Source organism: Lepus europaeus, chromosome X (genome assembly GCF_033115175.1).
Source record: "Lepus europaeus isolate LE1 chromosome X, mLepTim1.pri, whole genome shotgun sequence".
Lineage (NCBI taxonomy): Eukaryota > Metazoa > Chordata > Mammalia > Lagomorpha > Leporidae > Lepus > Lepus europaeus.
Window position 1 is genome coordinate 101,632,968 of NC_084850.1, and position 22,087 is coordinate 101,655,054.

Consider the following 22,087-nt stretch of genomic DNA (forward strand, 5'->3'; position numbering starts at 1 on the left):
GCTGCACTGTCATTTTCTATCAGATAAAAGACTTGCCTGAAGAATCTAGAATGTCCGGTTGAAGCCTACAAAGTCAGCATCTGTCTGCATCCATCAAGCAGCACACTGAGATGCTTCTCACTATGTCAGTCCTGTTGGACAATAACACCTTGATTGTCATTTCTAATCTAGCATTCACTAGATTACTGAATTCACTGTGGCCCCCAGAAGGCTAACCAGTTTTTAAATTACTTTTTAATAGTTTTAATTGATGGGCCAGCACCCGTCATAATAGGTGACATAATAGGTTGAGCCTCCACCTATGGTGCTGGCATCCCACGTGGGCGCGGGTTCTAGTCCCAGATGTTCCTTTTTCAATACAGCTCTCTGCTAATGCCCTGGAAAGCAGTGGAAGATGGTCCAAGGGTTTGGGGCCCCGCACCCATGTGGGAGACCTGGCTCCTGGCTTCAGATTGGCCCAGCACCAGCTTTTGTGGCCATCTGGGGAGTGAACCACCAGATAGAAGACCAACCTCTCTGTCTCTCCCTCTCTCTGTAAACTCTGCCTCTCAAATAAATAAATAAATAAATAAACTTTTTAAAAAGCTGTAATGGACATAACATTTTTACATATTTATGGAGTAGTATGTAACGTTTCAATACATGTATTTATATACATTGTGCAATGTTCAAATCAAGATAAAATATCTTTCCTCAAATGTTTACAATTTCTAACTAGTGAAAGCTTTCAAAATCCTTTCTTCTATCCTTTCTGAGCTGTACATTACTGTTATCTATAGTCATCCTACTGCGGAAGGTGGGCTGGCATTGTGGCACAGCAGCTTAAGCCATCGCCAGCATCCCATATCAGAGCACCAGTTTGAGTCCTGGTTGCAGCACTTCCCATCCAGCTCCCTGCTAAAGCACCCGGGAAAGCAGTAGAAGATGGCCCAAATACTTAGGCCCTTGCACCCACGTGGGAGACCTGGAGGGAGCTCCAGAGTCCTGGCTTCAGCTGGCCCATCCTGGCTGTTGCAGCCATTTAAAGCCATTTGGAAAGTGAATCAGCAGATGGAAGATCTCTGTCTCTCCCTTTCTGTCACTCTGGTTTTCAAATAAATTAAAATACATCCAAATAAGAACACCAGAATGTATTATTCCTGGTCAAGAGTAAACATGGTTACAACATAAAATATGGATAAAGTAGTTGTCTTCATCAGAAAGTGAAACCTAACAGAAATATGCATTTCTATTTCAGTCAGGTATACTCCTTCCAAGTTTATATAGGTCTGCGACTACAAGCTAACATTACATCTACGAGTTCAAGATTACAAAAAATGTAACTTTATATTTAGCCAAATTTACTATCAAGATAAGCTTTATTTCAAGGAGTAATTTTTTTTTTGACAGGCAGAGTTAGAGAGAGAGACAGAGAGAAAGGTCTTCCTTCCATTGGTTCACCCCCACAAATGGCCGCTACGGCTGGCGCGCTGCGGCCGGTGCCCTGTACCGATCTGAAGCCAGGAGCCAGGTGCTTCCTCCTGGTCTTTCATGCAGGTGCAGGGCCCAAGCACTTGGGCCATCCTCCACTGCCTTCCCGGGCCACAGCAGAGAGCTGGACTGGAAGAGGAGCAATAGGGACTAGAACCCGGGGTGCTGGCGCCACAGGCAGAGGATTAGCCTAGTGAGCCGCGGCATCGGCCATGTAATCATGTTTTGTATTATGTCAGCTTGAAGATGGTTGCCAAAATCTTTAGGTAACTTAAACCTTGGAATTATGTTAAATTAAGTTAACCACTGGTTACTCATGAGATACTTAATTTCTAATTAAAATAGAAACTGAAATGTTAAGCATGATTTAAAGTTTCTGAATCTTACTTTTTAAATATTTATTTGAAAGGCAGAGTGACAGAGAAGGAAGAAGAGACAGAGAGACAGAGATCTTGGGCTCACTCCCCAAACGGCCTCCACGATTGGGGCTGGGCCAGCTGGAAGCCAGGAGCCTGGAACTCCATCCAGGTTTCCCCTAAGGGTGGCAGGGGCCCAGGCACTTGGGCTGTCTTCCACTGCTTTCCCAGGTGTATTAGCAGGGAGCTGGATCGGAAGAGGGGCAGCCAAGACTGGAACCAGTGCTCCAATATGGGATGCTGCCATTGTAAGCAGATTAACTCACTGTGTCACAACACCAGCCCCTCAAATCTTATTTTTATATGATACTGACAAACATTATATATGTGAGTCTGTTAATGAACTTGCTTGGTTTTGCTACTTTGAGAAGTTGTACTGCAGGTTGAGTATCCCTTACCTGAAACATTTGGGACCGGACTGTTTCATATTTGAGTTTTTCAGATTTAGAGATATCTGCATAGATTTTACAGGACAACCATCCCTAATAAAAATATCCAGAATTTAACATACCTCAAAATCCAAAAGTTCTTGAGCATTATGTTGGCACTTAAAAGGTTTCATATTTTGGTATAATTTGAATTTTAGATTTTCATATTAGGGATTATAAAGCATGCTTATGACTATAAAAATTAAGACATATATTCATAAATAAAATGCCCATATATTATAGACAATTCATAATGATTCACAGTTCCCAGGCTGTGATAAAGAAGTTACTATGGTTAAAAGTTAGAATCAGTGGTGAGTGTTTGGCAATGATTAAGATACTTGTTAATAGGCCGGCGCCGCGGCTCACTAGGCTAATCCTCCACCTTGCGACGCCGGCACACGGGGTTCTAGTCCCGGTCGGGGCACCGATCCTGTCCCGGTTGCCCCTCTTCCAGGCCAGCTCTCTGCTGTGGCTCGGGAGTGCAGTGGAGGATGGCCCAAGTGCTTGGGCCCTGCACCCCATGGGAGACCAGGAGAAGCACCTGGCTCCTGCCATCGGATCAGCGCGGTGCGCCGGCCGCAGCGCGCTACCGCGGCGGCCATTGGAGGGTGAACCAACGGCAAAAGGAAGACCTTTCTCTCTGTCTCTGTCTCACTGTCCACTCTGCCTGTCAAAAAAAAAAAAAAAGGTAAAGATACTTGTTAAGATACCTGTATCCCCTGTTACAGTACCTTGGTTCCACCCCTGGCTCCAATTCCCAATTCTAAGTTCCTGTTAATGCAACCCTGGGAGGCAGCAATAATGATCCAAGTACTTGGGTCTCTGCCATCCATGTGGGAGACCTGAATTGAGTTCCTGGCTCTTGGCTTCGGCCTGGTTCAGTCCTGGCCATTGTAGACATTCAGGGAGTAAATTAGCAGATGGAAGCACACATGCTCTCTCTCTCTCCCTTCCCCTCCCTCCCTCTCAAATAAATAATTTTATTTAAAAAACATTTATTGGGCTAGCATTGTGGCATAGCAAGTTAAGTCACGGCCTGTGATGGCGGCATCCTACATGGGTGCCAGTTTGTGTTCCGGTTGCTTCACTTTCAATTCGATTCTCTGTTAACGAGCCTGGGAAAGCAACAGAGGATGGCCCAGTGCTTGGGCCCCTGCACCCGGGTGGGGGACCCAGATGAAGCTCCTGGTTTCTGACTTTGGCCTGGCCCAGTCCTGGCCATTGCAGCCATTTTGGGAGTGAACCAGAAGATGGAAGATTCTCTCTCTCTCTCTCTCTCTCTCTCTCTCTCTCTCTCTCTCTCTGTGTGTGTGTGTGTCTCTCTGTAGCTCTGTATTTTAGATAGATATATAAATCTTTTTTTAAAAAAAATTTACAACCACCGTATATTAATGAGACTTTACCATGAATAACAGTACCAAAACGAATGCAAGGTATGTAAGCCATTTTTAAAAGAAAGGACTGAACAGTTTTGTCCTAAAATAAAATGACTGAGTTTTCCCAGATGGATATGTAGGACAAAACCTGAATAGATATAGGAAGTTGTAGATGGTCCACAGTTTGTTCAGTTTTATGAGTTTAGAACATTTTTATTTTTAAATTTTTTAAGATTCATTTTATTTGAAAGAGTTACAGAGAGAAGTAGAGTTAGAGATAAAGGTCTTCTATCCACTGGTTCACCCCCCCCCCCCAAATGGCTGCAACAGCTAGAGCTGAGCCAATCCGAAGCCAGGAGCCAGAAACGTCTTCCAGGTCTCCCACCATGGGTGCAGGGGACCAAGGACTTGGACCATCTTCTGTTGCTCTCCCAGGCACATTAGTAGGGAGCTAGATCAGAAGTGGAGCAGCCAGGACTCGAACAGGTGCCCATATAGGATGCCAGCACCACAAGCTGGGGGCTTTAACCCTCTGCACCACAGTGCAGGACCCAAGTTTAGAACATTTTTTTTATTAAACTTTTATTTAATGAATATAAATTTCCAAAGTATAGCTTATGGGTTACAATGGCTTCCCCCCTCCCATAACTTCCCTCCCGCCCGCAACCCTCCCCTTTCCCGCTCCCTTTCCCCTTCCATTCATGTAAAGATTCATTTTCAATTCTCTTTGTATACAGAAGATCAGTTTAGTATATATTAGGTAAAGATTTCAACATTTTGCCCATATAGCAACATAAAGTGAAAAAACTACCATTTTTTAAAAGAACATTAGTATCAAATGTTATAATGATACAAGAGGAGAATTTGATCTTGTAGAATTTGGCTAAATTACCCCCTGCCATCACACTTTTTCTGTTCTTTGTCATATTTCTCCATTTTCACTGACCTCTCACCCATCCCCTAGCAACAAAACACATTCGAAGATGGCTTTGCCCCTTCCCTCCACACAAAGAGGGAACAAAATCCCCTTATTCAGTTTTCAATTACTGCTGCCATTCTCAATGTCACTAGTTGCTGGTTATACCATCCCCCACGAGACTCCCAGGACCGACACCTAACACACTGTCTGTACTGGTATCTAAACTACCCAATACCCTAACCCCAACCTCCCAGCACATACCAGCTAGACTGTATCTCCTTAGATAATTAATGCTTCTCTTGAAATATCTAACACTGTAACTCTATTTGCTTAGGATCAAGCACATGAAAAAAATATAGTGGCATCCCTATACCTGATAACCACCATCTTCTCTTCTACCACTTTACAAGCAGTCTTATGGATTTTCTACACAAAGACTGCCTTCCTGAGGGATCCACGCCATGGTTACCTGCAGCTCTTATGAAGAATGCCTATGCCCCCAAAACTGTCTGTGACCCCCTATAGTACTAATTTTATGTGCCTATCCAACCTATGCCTGCCTGCTCCATGCTAACCTTTTCTGTGCCTTTGGAATCCGTGTCCAGGACCTCCCAAGATGGAAAACCACTACCCCAGCTGTGAACCACATGTCCTGAAGACTTAAACAATCACTCTCAAATGAGGTAATACAAGGTATTCAGAACTCCTCAGGAGAATCAACAATTTTCTCTTCATGCATACCAGGAGGATCATTTTATCCACGAATGGAATTACAGATGGTTTAACTTAGTGATTTTCAGCTTTCTCTAAAAGTTAAATATTATCAGCCCGCTGAGATGGCATGATGGAGGTACTCTCACCCTATGTCCTCTGATCGCTGAGCTCTTAGTTAGGGAGCCCCACCAGTTAAAAACAACACTTTCTTCCTAGGAGCACCCTGAGATTACACTCTGTGGAAGCCAGATAGTTACTTGCTCCCCACCAAAATACAGTGATGTGTACCTTGGGTTGGGGGATCGTAGGAGACCTGTAAGCATTTAGAAATACCCTTAAATGTCTCTGGAGACATCTCTTAAATAAGGCTACCCTGGGTTGCTGGAAGCAACTTAGTTTGTTATCCCCTAGAGAGATAACTGGCTCATTACTTCTGTGTACCTGCGGGTACTTGCTCCTATGATAGGAATCATCCAATTACTAAAGGATGTGGGAAATCTGCCCCTGATTTTAACTGAGGTGATTAATGATGTTACCTCGGTCCTAGGAGGTATTTGGTCAGCCTCAACATGTCCAGGATTGTTGTGAATGATGAAACTTACAAGGCAGAATCTGTGCAATTGCCAATACATCCTGCTGTGTCTGGGTTAACATCTCTGGCCAAAAGGAAAGATCAATATAGAAACTTAAGGGGGAAATAGCTATTTTTGTAGGGCAGACTTTGATGGTTTGTGTAATTTGTTTGGCTGGTGGTGTCCAGGACTCTGGGAGCAGGGGTTGGAGTTAAGGAAAATGATGGGGGTTGGCTTCATCCTGCTTCTTGGAGTACTGCTGATAACCACCATCATTAAGTGCTGATTGAAACAAATGGAACATATTTGACCCTAGGCTTTGTCAAATTAATCAGAGTAGGTGATGGAGCCCTATACTGGGAAAATGTGCAGAAGCCAAGACAGTGTAGAAATGAGGAGTGGAGGACCTGGCATTGCAGCGTAGCAGGTACAGCTGCCACCTGACAGCATCCCATATGAGTGCCAGTTCGAGTCCCCACTGCTTCACTACTGATTCAGCTCCCTGCAAATGCACCTGGGAAAAGCAGCAGAAGATGACTCAAGTGTTTGGGCCCCTACACCCACATGGGAGACCCGGATGAAGCTCCTGGCTTCAGCCTGGCCCAGCCATCGAGGCCATCTGGGAAGTAAATGAGCAGATTGAAGACCTCTGTCTCTCCTCTCTCTGTAACACTTTCAATAAATCTTTTTAAAAAAAAGAATTGAGGGGTGGATATTATTGGCAGGTAATTCCTCTTACATTTCCACATGTCTTGTGAGCACAGGCACTGTCTACTTGCAAAAGGAAAAAAAAATCCTTGTTTTTCACTTCCACTCCCCCATAACACTTCTAACATCAAATGAGTGGATTTTCCACACCAAGCAATTCTCTGCGAATTCCAATAGGTGGCCTATAATGTAATTTGGATCTAACCACTTGGAGTTAGCACAGATCCCTATAGGTTATGGCTCAGTTCCACAAGGCTATCCCTGCTCAGACAGCAATCACAAGCCCAGGCCTCCCCTAATTTCTGCTCTCTTCATGTCACCCTGTAGGATTTGGGACCCATGGAGATAGAACAAATGTAAAGACTCTGGCCACTGTTACTGCCATGATGCTACAGTTCTTTTTCTCTAGCCTGGGAGTTTCATGTCTTCTGTCAGCATCCGGGACACTATGGCAGGCTAACTTGTTAGCATGAGAGCAGGCAAAATCTTGGACTTCTCACAGATCTTGACATAAATGGTATGAACAAACTGCAAACCTGGTTTGGATTCTGATTTGAAATAACCAGCTTTGAACTGAGCTATTTTTCTTTTTTTCTTTTAAAAGATTTATTTATTTATTTATTTGAGAGGCAGAGTTACAGAGAGAAGGAGAGACAGAGACAGAGAGCTCTTCCATCTGCTGGTTCACTCCCCAAATGGCCACAACAGCTGTAGCTGGACCAATCTGAAATTAGGACCCATGTGCTTCCTCCAGGTCTCCCATGTGGGTGCAGAGGCCCATGTACCTGGGTCATCTTCCACTACTTTCCCAGGCACATTAGCAGAGATCTGGATCAGAAGTGGAGCAGCCAGGACTCGAACCAGCACGTGTATGGGATGCCGGTGCCGCAGGTGGAAGCTTAAACTTCCACACCACAGTGCCGGCCCCTGAGCTAGTTTTCAAATATTTTTAAATGTCTTGCAAACCTCAATAAAGAGGCAAAAAAAAACCAAAAATACATAAATTAATATTAATAATTCCTATCAAAAGAAGTGGAGACAAAGGGAGAATTATGTCCAGAATACAGAATGAAGTGGAAATGAACAAATACTTTAACATATAATAGAAGGGCAAGTGTTTGGCCTGGCAATTGAGGTGCAAATTGAGATGCCTGCAAGCCATATCAGAGTGCCTGGGTTTGAGTTCAAGGCTTTACTCAGATTCCACTTGCCACTACTGCACATCCTGGCAGGCAGCTCAATGCAATGAGCTTCATGAATAATGCCTTACGTAAGTGGGGCCTGCCACCCACAAGGAAGACCTAGATTGACTTCTCATCTCTCTGCTTCAGCATGGCCCAGCCCCAGCCATCATGGGGAACTGGGGAGTGAACCAGTGGATAGGAGCTCTTTCTCTGCCTCTCTCTCTTTCTGTCTCTGTCTCTCAAAATCTTTCTTCTTCCCACTATCTCTTTCAAATAAATAAAAAATTTTAGTAGTTCCTACACTTTTATTTATCTTAGAAAATTTTTAAAAATTAAAAAAAATTAGTTTTTTTAAAAGATTTATTTATTTGAGAGGCAGAGTTAAAGACAGGGAGAAGGAGAGACAGAGAGAGTGAGGTCTCCCATCCACTGGTTCATTCCTCAAATGGCAGCAATGGCTAGAATTGGGTCAATCTGAAGCTAGGAGCTCGGATTTTCTTCCAGGTGTCCCACTCGGGTGTAGGGGCCCAAGCACTTGGGCCAGATTCCACTGCCTTCCCAAGCCATAGTAGAGAGCTGGATCAGAAGAGGTGCAGCCAGGATATGAACCAGTGCCCATATAGGATGCCGGCACTGCAGGTGGAGCCTAACCTACTACGCCAGTGCCGGCCCCTTACTTTTTAACAGATTCAATGTGGTATGTAGATACAATAAATAATTTTTTTGAAAAAAGAGTTGATCCAGATAAACTGAACAGAAAAGTTCTCCAATACAAGGTTGACAGAAAACTAATAAAAGAATTCTTGAAATAACAGTATACAAATCTTGTCATTATGCACACTGGACAGTTAACAGATACTATTGTAATAATTAGAATATTAAATCCATTTCATTAAGGTAACGTTATAAAGAAACCACTTAAAGGATGAAAAAAGGAATTCAACCCTTTCAAATTACAATGGAACACAAAACAAAGCAAAATAAAGCATATAATGACAGGTAAACTAAAAAGCCAAGCATTAAAATTCAAAAGCATAATATAAAAGGCATCTTCCATTTATTACATAGAAGCAATGAACAAAAGACTCAGAACAAGGATGCTCAAAGAATAAACAAAGGTAACACCCACAAAGGAACAAAATCTCCCTTATTCTCAACCTGAGTAGAATTCTGAGGCAAAGAATTCGACAGCTACTTTATAAAGATCAAAGATTTGATCCAGAATCAAAGCTTCTGGATACCATCACTGTATCATGAGGTCCCACCAGAAAGAAGTAAGGTCTCCACATTCATCAGCAGAGGTGAATTCTGGCAAAGTGTGAAACAAAACAAAGGAAGATACTTGATAAAGAACTCAACTACAAACGAAGACTTCTTGATGTTGTGAACCAGTCCCCACTGCTTCAGCAATAATCCCTTCTGTGAGTTTGGGGGAGAACTGGAAGTGTGGGACACTTATTAACAACTAAGAATGGATGTCTCATTTTATCATATCCCTGTTCTGTGACAATATGTTAAGATAGTGAATTATACATCGATTTTATAATACTGAACCAAAGGTCAGAATGAGTGAGTTTTTAAAGCAATCATTGGTTGGATTCTGCCTGCAAATGTTTCACTAGCAGTTGCTCCATCACTGCTCATAAGTGGTCCAAAATTGTTGGTGTTTTTTTTTTTAAGATTTATTTATGGGTCCAGAGCTGTAGCATGGTGGGTAAAGCTGACACCTGCAGTGCCGGCATCCCATGTGGGTGCTGGTTCAAGTCCCAGCTACTCCACTTCTGATCCAGTGCTCTGCTATGGCCTGGGAAAGCAGTAGAAGATGGCCCAAGTGCTTGGGCCCTTGCACCCACATGGGAGACCTCGAAGAAGCTCCAGGCTCTTGGCTTCAAATCAGCCCAGCTCTGGCTGCTGCAGCCATATGGGGAGTGAACCAGTGGATGGAAGACCGTTCTCTCTCTCACTCGCTCTCTCTCTATCTCTCTCTCTGCCTCTGTAACACTGCCTCCCAAATAAATATATAAATCTTGGGCCATCCCCTGCTGCTTTCCCAGGTGCATTAGCAGGAAGCTGGATCAGAAGCGAAGCATCCAGGATTCAAACTGGCACCCATATGGGATGCCAGCACTGCAGGCTGTGTCTTTAACCTGCTGAGCCACAGCACTGACCCTTGTTGGTGTTCTTTTGCCAGGCTTTTCTATCATCATTACATTAGGCAACAATGTATTAGGATCCTAGAAAGGATGTAGTAGGAATGGCAGTTTAGATTATAAGAGGGGAGAGAGCTCAGAGTAGAGAGCTTGTCATAATTAGGACTTTCAGGACGTGCAGAGACCTGTACCACAGGGACAACAGGGGAATGGGCTCCACCCCCACCCCAATTTGAGGAACCAAGTCTCTGGCCTGAAATCCAGGAATCAAAGGCATTATTTTTATGCAAGTCTTGTCAGTCAACTTACAAGAATCAATTACTCTTTTGGTCAAACTGGCTGGAAGGGAGGCTTTTTTCAAATGGAAAACATGCTGTATGCCTGGGAGAAGATAGCAACACAGAAGTAGGAAAGAAGTCGGATGAGGAAAGATGGGAGATAATTGGAGGAGAAGGAAAGGGGCCCTGTGGAAAGGCTGTTTCTTTTTAACAGGAAGGAAAGTTCATGAGTACAAGAAAGATCTATAATTTCAGATCTATAATTTCTCCTCTATCTGCAAGTTTAGCTTTAATGCATAAACTGACTCGTGCTGTTTGAAGTTTACCTCTATGTATTTTGTAATGTGATCTGTATTTTCTCTTTAAAATATATTGACAAAATACCTTTTTTCCTTTTGTTTCTTAAGATTTATTTATTTGAAAGGCAGAGTTACAGTAACAGAGGGACAGATAGAGAGAGATCTTCCATCCACTGGTATACTCCCCAAATAGCCCAAATGGCTCAGGCTGGGTCAGGTTGAAACCAGGAGCCAGGAGCCCCATCTGGGTCTCCCACGTGGGTGGCAGGGGCCCAAGCCCTTGGACTGTCATCTGCTGCTTTCCCAGGTGAATTAGCAGGGAGTTGGATGAGAAGTGAAGCAGCTAACACTTGAACCTGTGCTCATATTGGATGCTGGCATCACAGGTGGTGGCTCAATTTATCATGCCACGATGCTGGCCCCTATAAAATATTCTCAATGTATATAGAGATGATTTATTTTTGCCAGTTTTTTATTTCTTAATGGAATGCTCTGTGGTCACAGAATACAATGAGCCATATTATAGTAAAGCTTTAGATTATTTTTCTTTGTTTGATGACATAGTTACTGAAAAGGGGCAGGCGTTTGGCACAGCAATTAAGATACTGTTGGGATGCTTGCATCGCATACTGCAGTGCCTGGATTCAGGTCCTGGTTTCCATTCCTGATTTCGGCTTTTTGGTAAACGTGCATCCTGAAAGGCAGCAGGTGATGATACAAGTACTTGGGGCCCTGCCACCTACTTGGGAAACCCGAACTGAATTCCTGGCTGCTGGTTTGCCCTCAGCTAGCCCCAGCTGTTGTGGGTATTTGGGGAGTGAACCAGGGGATGGGAGACCTTTGTCTTTCAAATAAAAAAAAAGTAAATTTAAAAATGGTTAATGGTAGAATTAATTAATTAATTAATTAATTTCTGCTAGTTTCAATTTTACACAGCTTGAGAATATGTTATTAGCTATAAGTGTGTTGATAATTTTTCTAATTCTTGGTATATACTAGTTTGAACCATTTACCTTTAGCCCTTGTGATGTTTTTGAGCTTACATTCCTTCTAGGCAGATATTAAAATTGCAGCCCCAGGTTTCTATGTTCTTGGTGTATTCCTTTATTTCCATATGTTCTGAATCTTGATTTTTTTAAAGGTTTAATCATCTCATTAAAGTTTCAATAGCTGGGAAATTTCCCCAGTAATTTAAAAATGTATTTATTTATTGAAAGGCAGAGGGTCAGGGGGTCGGGGGAGAGATTTCCCATTTACTGGTTCACTCCTCAAATGCCCTCAACAGTCATGGCTGAGCCAGGCTGAAGCCAGGAGCTAGAAATTCAATCTGCATCTCTCACATGAGGGGCAGGGATCTATATACTTGAGCCATCACCTGCAGTCTCCCAGGGTGTACATCAATAGGAAGCTAGAATCAGGAGTAGAGCCAGGACTCAAAACCAGGCACTCTGATATTGGATGTGAGTATCCCAAGCAAAGTTTTCATCATCACACCAAATGCCTGTGCTAGGGTCTTCAAGTATAACTTATATTTATAAAATAATTCTGTACCAGGGCTAGCACTGTGGCAGTGGGTTAATCTACTATATACAACACCAGCATCCCATATAGGCACCAATTCGAGTCCTGGCTGTTCCACTTTTCATCCAGCTCACTGCTAATGCACCTGGGGAAGGAGTAGAAGACAGCCCAAGTGCTTGGGTCCCTGCACTCACGTGGGAGACCCAGAAGAAGCTCCTGGCTCCTGCTCTCTCTCTTATTCTGACTTTCAAATAAGTAAATAAATAAATCTTAAATGTTGTCCTTTGGGGGAATTTCTGCTTGTTCCCTTTTTCCATCTAATCTGAGAATCATTTATTTCAATGAATACTTCTAATCCATTTATAATATGTAATTATTATCACTAGGATGCATTTATACAATTTATATATTTCTTTGTGTACTCCTTTAACTTTCTTGGCACTTCAAATTTTGGTATTTCACCCCTTAATTCTCACTTGAAAGTTACTATTTATTTTTATTCTTCTATTCATTTTCTCCAACAGAAGATCATAATTATGTGCATATTTCTCTAAAATATAATAGGTCTATCAATACCTATAGCCTTCTTCTGAAAAAGAATAAGAAAATCATAAGATTGTTTTTTATTTTCCTTTCACTTATTTTCTCTCAACTACTTTTTGTGTGGCTATAATTGTAATTTTAGTTCCAATTTGTAGTGATAAACATTCGAATACATTTGCATTGCTTTTTCATTTGCCAAATAGAAACAAAAACTAATGCCAAAAATATATTTGTAGAAAACACTGGCACACTAATGGGGAATGCAAAGATTACTTGATAAAAATGCAGACATACCCAATTCTTTACTACATATGAATGACCATAAACAGATGGTCCTATCTTAAAGTATAAATTTAAAGCAAGCTCACTGACAACAAGAGGATTTTTAAAAAATATGTCATGCTTATTATAAGTTGTGTGCAGAAAAGAAAGTGGTAGATTTCTAAAAAAGAAGGGTAATCAGATACTTAGCCCTACCATCTATTAGAATAAATTATAAAGAGATTAATAAGAATAATTAAGTTGATGACCATTAGGCAGCTCAATGGAATAGAGTAAGGTCCAGAAATACCCTAGAGTTACATACTGGAGTGTATGTAAATGTCAGTATAGTATTGCATTTTAGTGGGAAAGCATAAGTTATTTAGTAACTGGTGTTGGGACAGATGTGCAAAGAATATGAAGACAGATTCCCGGCTAAGGTGTTACAACAGAAACAAACAACCAGATAATCACAGAAACAGAAAATAAAAACACAGAAGTACTAAAAAGAAAATACAAGAGTTATGCGTATGTGTGTGTGTGTTTTCAAATATAGCTGAGCAATGACAAGGGCCTTTCTAGTTATGATCTTTCTAGTTATGATCTAAAACTTAGAGAAAACAAAAGATTGATAAGCTCAATTATGTAAGTACATTGATAAAATAACACAATTTTAATTTAAAGGACAAACGAGCAGTTGGGAGAAATGATTTGCGGCATATATGAAAGATAAGAGTTGGCGCTGGTGCTGCGGTATAGGGGGTAGAGCAGACACCTGTGATGCTGGCGTGCCATATGGGTGCTGGTTCAAGATCTCACTGTTCCACCTCTGATCCAGTTCCCTGCTAATGCACCTGGGAAAGCAACGGAGGAGGACCCAAGTCCTTGGGCCCCTGCACCCATGTGGGAGACCTAGAGGAAGCTCCTGGCTCCTGGCTTCAGCCTAGCCCATCCTCAGCCATGTGGCCATCTGGGGAGTGAACCAGTGAATGGAAAATTCTCTCTCTCTCTCTCCCTACTCCCCCTCTCCCTCTCTCTCTATAACACTTTCAAATAAATAAATAAATAAAATCTTTAATAAAAAGATAGAGTTAATGTCCTTAATAAATAAATATAAATAAATAGCAACAACCTGATAGAATGAGGAGCAAAGCGAATTTTAAAAGGGCCCAGAAAAAAATAACATAAATGATTCTTTTTAAAAAAGATTTATTTATCTGAACATTGGACAGAGTTAATTCCCCCTTCATTCTGAGAACCCTTTTTTCTCTTGGCTTCCCAGACACAGGACTGGTTTCCTTGGCTTCATTACCTGTTTCTCCCCTGGTTCTTTGTTTGCTTCTCTTTTAGACATTAGTGCTTCAGGCTCTGGCCAGGGCTACCTTCCCCTGTCTATGGCAGGCCTTCCCTTGCTCATTTCTTCTGCTCCTATAATTGTATTTTTAAAAAAAACAACTATGTATGTATGTAGGTATTTGAAAATGAGAGTGGCAGAGAGAGGGGGAGACAAAGAAAGATCATGCTGGTTCACTCTCCAAATGGCTGCAACACCAGGAAAAGCTGTTGCTTGCAACACCGGCATCCCTTATCGGAAGCTTCATTCAAGTCTCAGCTACTCCTCTTCCATTCCAGTTTCCCGGTATTCTCCTGTGAAGGCAGTGAATGAAGGCTCAAGTACTTGAGTCCTTGCTCCCCATGTGGGAGACCAAGATGGATTTCTTGGCTTCTGGCTCCAGGCTTTAGCCTGCCCCAGATCTGTTGCAACCACCTGGGGACTGAACCAGCAGGTAGAAGGACCCCCCCCCCTTTTTCCTTCTCTCTCTCTAATTTTGCCTTTCAAATATATAAATCAATATTTAAAATACTAATAACATTCTTTACAGAATTAGAAAAAAAATCCTAAAGTGTATATGGGAACACAAAAGACCTAAAATAGTCAAAGCAATATTGAACTAAAAGAACAAGGCTAGAGGCCGACGCTGTGGGATAGAAGGTTAAGTTTCTACCTGCAGTGCCAGCATCCCAGATGGATGCCGGTTCAAGTCTCCGAGGCTCCACTTCTGTTCCAGCTCCCCGCTAATGTGTCTGGGAAAGCAGCGGAGGACAGCCCAAGTGCTTGTGGCCCTGCACCTACGTGGGAGACCCAGAAGACACTCCTGGATCCTGGCTTTGTCCTGGCTCAGCCCCAGCCATCACAGCCACTTGGGGAGTGAACCAGTAGCAGGAAGATTTCACTCCTTCTGTCACCCTGTCTTTCAAATAAGTAAATAAATCCCTTTTTAAAAAAAGAATAATAAACACTAATCATGGATTCTACCTAAACAATGATATATTTATCTTAGGAGGAAATGTGTATGTGAGTGAGGTTGTATAGAAAAGCTAAATCTCTAGGTTCCATGGTGGAAAATCAACAGATAATGCTCCACACTGAAAAAAAAAGATATTAAAGATAGCAAAAGATATCAAGAGTGCTTCTTAGGGAGCTGGCATCTATGGAAAAGGAAACTGGGAAGAACTATTTTTCTAACAAGATTTCCAGAACTATTTGATACTTAGTATCACTTTTAAAGATTTATTTATGTGAAAGTCACAATTACACAGAGAGAGAAGGAGAGGCAGGGTGGGGGGTCCTGCATCTGCTGGTTCACTCCTCAATTGGCTGCAATGGCTGGAGCTGCACTGATCGGAAGCCAGAAGCCAGGAGCTTCTTCTGGGTCTCTGATGAGAGTACAGGGGCCCAAGGACTTGGGCCAACTTCTACTGCTTTCCCAGGCCATAGCAGAGAGCTGGATTGGAAGTGAGCAGCCAGGACTCGAACCAGCACCCATATGGGATGCCGGCACTGCAGGTGGCGGCTTTACTTGCTGTGCCACAGCGCCGGCCCCTAGTACCAATTTTAAACAAAACTAAAAAGGAATTGAGGGGCCGGCGCCGTGGCTCACTTGGTTAATCCTCCGCCTGCGGCGCCGGCATCCCATATGAGTGCCGGGTTCTAGTCTCAGTTGCTTCTCTTCCAGTCCGGCTCTCTGCTGTGGCCCGGGAGGGCAGTGGAGGATGGCCCAAGGCCTTGGGCCCCTGCACCCGCATGGGAGACCAGGAGGAAGCACCTGGCTCCTGGCTTCGGATCAGCGCAGTGCCGGCCATGGTGGCCATTTGGGGAGTGAACCAACGGAAGGAAGATCTTTCTCTTTGTCTCTCTCACTGTCTATAACTCTACCTGTCAAATAAATAAAAAATAAAAAAACTAATTGAAAATTACAAAGTAGTCAAAAATATTTATAAAAATATACAAGAATGAAAAAGGGTTATTAACTTTAATGTTTTTTTAAATACATAAGCTAAGATACACAAATCATCAATGAAAGAGAAGTGGGAAGTTTACAAAAGAGAAATAAATTGCCTATCACAATATGTATGTGTGTGTGTTGGGGGAGGAACTGATCCTGCCAAGAAAAAAAAGTAATAAATAAGATCTTCAAAAAGTTTGTGGAAAATTCATACTATGAATAAAAGAATGAGTTTCAAAATTTTTTTGCACCAAAATAAAACTGATGCTTTAATTCCATTTTCCATGAACATTTTGAAGTACCCTCTGCTATGGTTTGGCTATAAGTTTGGGTGTCCCCCAAAGGCTCATGTGCTAAAGGTTTAGTCTCCAAAATCTCATGTTAGTGCTACTAAGGAGTAGGAAATCTAATCAAAATATGGTGTTTAGAAGAGCCTTTGGGAAGTGATTGGACTGAATTATTAGGGTGAAGCTGCTAACAGCTGAATCACGGTGGCTTGATAAGGACAGTAATAGATAAGGAGAGTGTAGATGAGTGTGTTCTCCCTTCCATGCGGTACTCCACACCACCTAGGGACTCTGTCAGCAAGAATGCCCTTAACAGATGCCCAACCAATGGGGCCACCTGATCGTGGACTGTGAATCTCCAGAACCATGAGCTAAAAAATCTTTTTTATCTTTATAAAGTTAGTTTTCTTGGTTATTTCATTGTAGTGATGAAACGCTATTTAATACACCTTTATGCAAATGAAAACAAAGAGATCAAATCTTTCCTTCAGGTTCAGGAGCCCCAGATGAATTCGTACCCCTGGGCACCCCTTCCTCCTCACCTCACAGGTGTTGCCATGTCCCCCTGGTTGGGAAGCATCTGCATTAGCTGCCATGTTCCTGATAGACCTCAGCGCTGGGGCTCTTCTGCTGACAACTCCACTCTTCCCAGGAGGCTGAAGCGCAGTGTGTCTGTGGACTCAGAGCTTCTGGGGTCAAAAGGAAAAGGCTTTTGTGGGGTCTGGCCCAGTGACTCCGCAGAACCTCCAAGAACCTCCAAGAAACCTAGAAAGACAACATTCACAAGGTCAGAGCCATACAAACATTGCCTGAAGGCATCAAAGGACAGCTCATGTCATTGGGTCCTGTGGAGCAGACACGGTGTAGGAAACACTTAGTAATTAAAATGCAATATGAGTGACACCATGAGATTTTACTAAAAATTAATAAAGGTTTATATTCTGGCTCTGCCAATTACTATCTGTGAGAATATGAAAAGGCTTCTTCAATTATATTTTTCAAAATGAACCAAAACTATCCCAAGTGGTTGTGAAAAAATTAAATGAATTAATGTTTATAAGGCACCTAGCTCCAGGTTGGCACAAGATATTATTATCATTATTATTATAATGAACTGTGTAATGTGCGGAATCAGGTACCTCAACTAATTTGCACATTCCTGCCATGTATTTGTTGCTAGAATTATTATTCCATTTTAGGCACACAGAAATAGAAGTTTGGTGATGTTAAGTCAAACCCAATCTACCTGGATCCAAAGTTTATGTTTTTTTTTTTTCTTTGACAGGCAGAGTGGACAGTGAGAGAGAGAGAGACAGAGAGACAAGTCTTCCTTTTTGCCGTTGGTTCACCCCACAATGGCCGCTGTGGCCAGTGCACTGCGGCCGGCGCACCGCGCTGATCCGAAGCCAGGAGCCAGGTGATTCTCCTGGTCTCCCATGCGGGTGCAGGGCCCAAGCACTTGGGCCATCCTCCACTGCACTCCTGGGCCACAGCAGAGGGCTGGCCTGGAAGAGGGGCAACTGGGATAGAATCCAGCGCCCTGACCGGGACTGGAACCCAGTGTGCCGGCGCCGCAGGCAGAGGATTAGCCTGTTAAGCCACGGCGCCGGCCCAAAGTTTATGTTTTCAACATTGTATCATATGATACCTTTTAGATAGTAGGCCCAAATAAACATGGTTCTATTTAATAGATGTTAAAAATATGACTGAATTTGGAATAAAGAAGTTTAGTAAATGTTCTTGATACAGAAGAGATATGTCATAAGGAAAATATTAATAGACTAAAGTTAAAATTTGTAAACTACCTCAAAAATATCTAAAGGTAAAGCTGTTTCTTTCTACTGAGAGATCTAGGGAGGACAGTGTCTTGTCTATGCTGACTAATATAAGGAACAATTTTAGTCCAATCAGCTGAGAGGCACTATAGATTTAGACTTGTTAGGAAAGGGAAAATATCCACTTAAAATGAAGAGGAACCTAATTAAAACAGCATAAGTAAGAAATGGGTGGAAGAAGGGCTGGCATTGTGGTGTAGCAGGTAAGAGCACCCTTACAGTGCCAGCATCCCATATGGTCACCAGTTCGAATCCCTGCTGCTCCACTTCCCATCTAGCTCTTTGCTATGGCCTGGGAATGCAATGGGGAATGGCCTAAGTCCTTGGCCCCTGCACCCCCGTGGGAGGCTTGGAAGAAGCTCCTGGCTCCTGGCTTCAGATTGGCCCAACTCTGGCCCTTGCAGCCTTTTGGGGAGTGAACCAGTAGATGGAAGACTTTCTCTCTCTGTGTGTCTCACTCTGTCTCTCTCTGTGTCTCTCTCTCTCTTCCTCTGCATGACTCTCTCTTTTTTTTTTACATTTATTTATTTATTTATTTGAAAGGCAGAGCCACGGAGAGGCAGAGGCAGAGGCAAAGAGAGGTCTTCCACCCACTGGTTCACTCCCCAGATGGCTGCAACGGCCGGAGCTGAGCCGATCTAAAGCCAGGAGCCAGGAGTTTCTTCTTGGTCTCCCAAATGGGTGCAGGGGCCCAAGGACGTGGGCCGTCTTTTACTGCTTTCCCAGGCCATAGCAGAGAGCTGGATCGGAAATGGAGCAGCTGGGACACGAATTGGTGCCCATATGGGATGCTGACACTGCAGGTGGTAGCTTTACCCTGTATGACACAGAACCCGCCCAACTCTACCTTTCAAATAAATAAATCTCTTTAAAAAAAGAAATAGGAAGGGGCTGGCACTGTGGCATAGTGGGTAAAGCCACTGCCTGCAGCGCCGACATCCCATATGGGTGCTGGTTCAAGTCCCAGTTGCTCCACTTCCGATCCGGCTCTCTGCTATGGCCTGGGAAAGCAGTAGAAGATGGTCTAAGTCCGTGGGCCCCTGCACCCATGTGGGAGACCCAGAGGAAGCTCCTGGCTCCTAGCTTTGGATCGGAGCAGCTGCAGCCATTGCAGCCAATTGGGGAGTGAACCAGTGGATGGGAGGCTTCTCTCTCTCTCTCTCTCTCTCTCTCTCTCTCTCTCTGCCTCTTTGTAACTCTTTCAAATAAATAAATAAATAAATTTTTTTAAAAAAGAAATGAGAGGAAGAATAAAGAAGTAAATAAATAAAAAATAAGAATAAAAACATAATAAAGAATATAAACCAAGTCCAATTTTTAAAACAGAAAGAGGATGCTGCCAAAAAAAAGAGAGAATACTCCTTCTCTTATACTCAAGGAAATGTTAGAAAATTTCTTCAAATAACTCAGTCACAAAGACTATTTGATAGGTGTTTTAATCCTAGGAATCAGCAGGCTTAATTTTCTGATCACAGCATAAACTGTACAACATTATTAGTCATTAGGGAAATACAAATCAAAACCAATATCGTCCATTCACCAGGAGACTAGTTCACATCCCTTAGGACAGCTAAGATAAGAAAAAAGACAATAGTAAGTGTTGACAAGATGTGAATAAGCTGGAGCCCTCACACATCCTGGTTAGACTATAAAATGGTGCAGCTACTCTGAAAACTAGTTTGGCAGTTCCTCAAAATGTGAACCATGGAGTCACCATATGGCTCAGAAATTCCCCTCCTAGGTGGAGAGAAATCAAAACATGTATCTGCTCCAAAATTTGTACATAAATATTCACATTATTCATAGCAAACAAAGATAAAAACAAGTTAAATATCCATCAATTGACAAATGGGTAAGAAAAGATTTGGCATAGCCATACAATCAAATAGTATATGGCTATTAAAAAAGAAGCACTGATACCTGCTACAACCTGGAATAAACCTTAAAATCATTACATGAAGTGAAAGAAACCAGTCACACAAAAACACATATTTGATGATGCCATTTCTGTAATATGGCCACAACAGGCAAATCCATAGAGATAGAAAGTAGATTAGTGGTTGCCCAGGGCTGGCAGTGTGAGGTGGCATGAGTAGTGAACATCTGCTAATCTAAACAGGGTTTCTTTTGTGGGTGTTTCAAAGATTCTAAAATTGTATTGTGGTAATGGCTGCACAACCCCGTGACTATCCTAAAATCCACCGAACTTTATCTTTTAAATGGGTGAGTTTTACGCTTCTGGAATAAATTTATTTAAAAAAAAAAGGAAAGAAAAGAAACTTTTCCCTAAATAATCCAGTAGAAAAGTGGGAAATCAATACAAAAGCTATTTGATTACTACCAAAAGGTATGGAATACAAAGTTGTATTTGACTGAAATTTATACTTCAAAATGGCTTTATTTTTAACTAAAAATAAATATAACTGAAAAGTCATAGGTCCAACCAAAAATATTCAAAATAGAAAAAAAAATTAAACGAAATAAAAACAAAAACCAGGTTGTAGAATTATTAAAGATAAAACTGTAAATAAAATGAAACAGGGGCAGGCGCTGTGGCACAGTGGGTTAATGCCCTGGCCTGAAGCGCTAGCAACCCACATGGGTGCCAGTTCAAGTCCCGGCTACTCCACTTACAATCCAGCTCTTTTCTATGGCCTTTTTTCTATAGCAGTAGAAGATGGCCCAAGTCCTTGGGCCCCTGCACCCGCATGGGAGACCCGGAGGAATTTCCTGGCTCCTGGCTTCGGATCAGCGCAGTTCTGGCCATTGCGGCCAATTGGGGAGTGAACCATCAGATGGAAGACCTCTCTCTCTCTCTCTCTCTCTCTCTCTCTCTGCCTCTCTTCTCTCTGTGTAACTCTGACTCTCAAGTGAAAAATAAATAAATCTTTAAAAAAATAAAATGAAACAAATATAACAATATAGGGTTTAAAGAAAATAAGAGCTAGTCCTTTGGAATGACCAGTGTGAAATATAATTCCTTAGCAAACAAGACAAAGAAGAAAAGTATATATGTATATATATATATATATATATATATATATATATATATGTATATATATATATGTGTGTGTGTGTGTATATAAAACGCAACAGTGAGAGTGGCAAGATGGCGGAATAGGCAGGGAGCACACTATTAGTCCGGGGGAGAGACAGTTTAATATAAGTGGAGATACTGCAGGGTCAAGGAAGAGTAGGGGATGAAACAGCAGAGGAAACTCTTCCGGAACTAGTGATTCACAGTGGACCTGCGTGGAGAGCGTGGGAGCCCAATTTCGGGACACCAGCGGCAGAATCAACACACCAGCGCTGGAACGCGAGGTGAGCCGAACCTCAAAAGCCCGAGACACCAGCGGGCAAGCGGAAAGAGGAGGCTAGAGGGAACGAGGCCTGAAACTCCGTGGGGAAAAGCTCACCAGGCTAACTAGAAGAGAGAGAGGAAAAAAATTTAAAAAGTGACCGATACGGACACAAGTTTCTCTCTCTCTGCTCACCTCTCAAAGGCGAGCAAGACAGAGCAGGCGCCATTTTGGACATACGTCATAAGCAGGGCGACCTCAGGTCTGCACCGGCCCTGAGCCTAGCAGAAACACCTGACTCTGGGGGGAGGGGTGAAATAACAGGAGATTAGGATCTAACTTGGCAACCCAGTGGGAGACTGCAGGAGAATTGGAGCCCACACTGAGGGCAGCAGAGATTCCCTGTGTGGTCCATGGGAAAGAGCTTCCGATCTCTGGCTCCTGTGGGTATATCATTTGCCTGTTAACTACCTCCAATTACGTTCAGCTGTGCAGAATTACTTCCCTTTTGAATAAAAAAAAGAAAGAGAGATTTAC

The 22,087-nt window shown here is 42.5% G+C and overlaps 1 protein-coding gene across 2 annotated transcripts in view; it reads right to left on the reverse strand.

Annotated features, from left to right (window-relative positions):
• The window catches only part of ZNF81 (zinc finger protein 81), a 70,898-nt gene that overhangs the window by 39,535 nt on the left and 9,276 nt on the right, over positions 1 to 22,087 (reverse strand). For both annotated transcript variants that reach the window (XM_062183658.1, XM_062183657.1), the window contains exon 2: positions 16,959 to 17,181. In XM_062183658.1, the coding sequence (XP_062039642.1) occupies positions 16,959 to 17,012 (54 nt within the window). In that variant the 5' untranslated portion in view covers positions 17,013 to 17,181. The remainder of the gene's footprint in view (positions 1 to 16,958; positions 17,182 to 22,087) is intronic.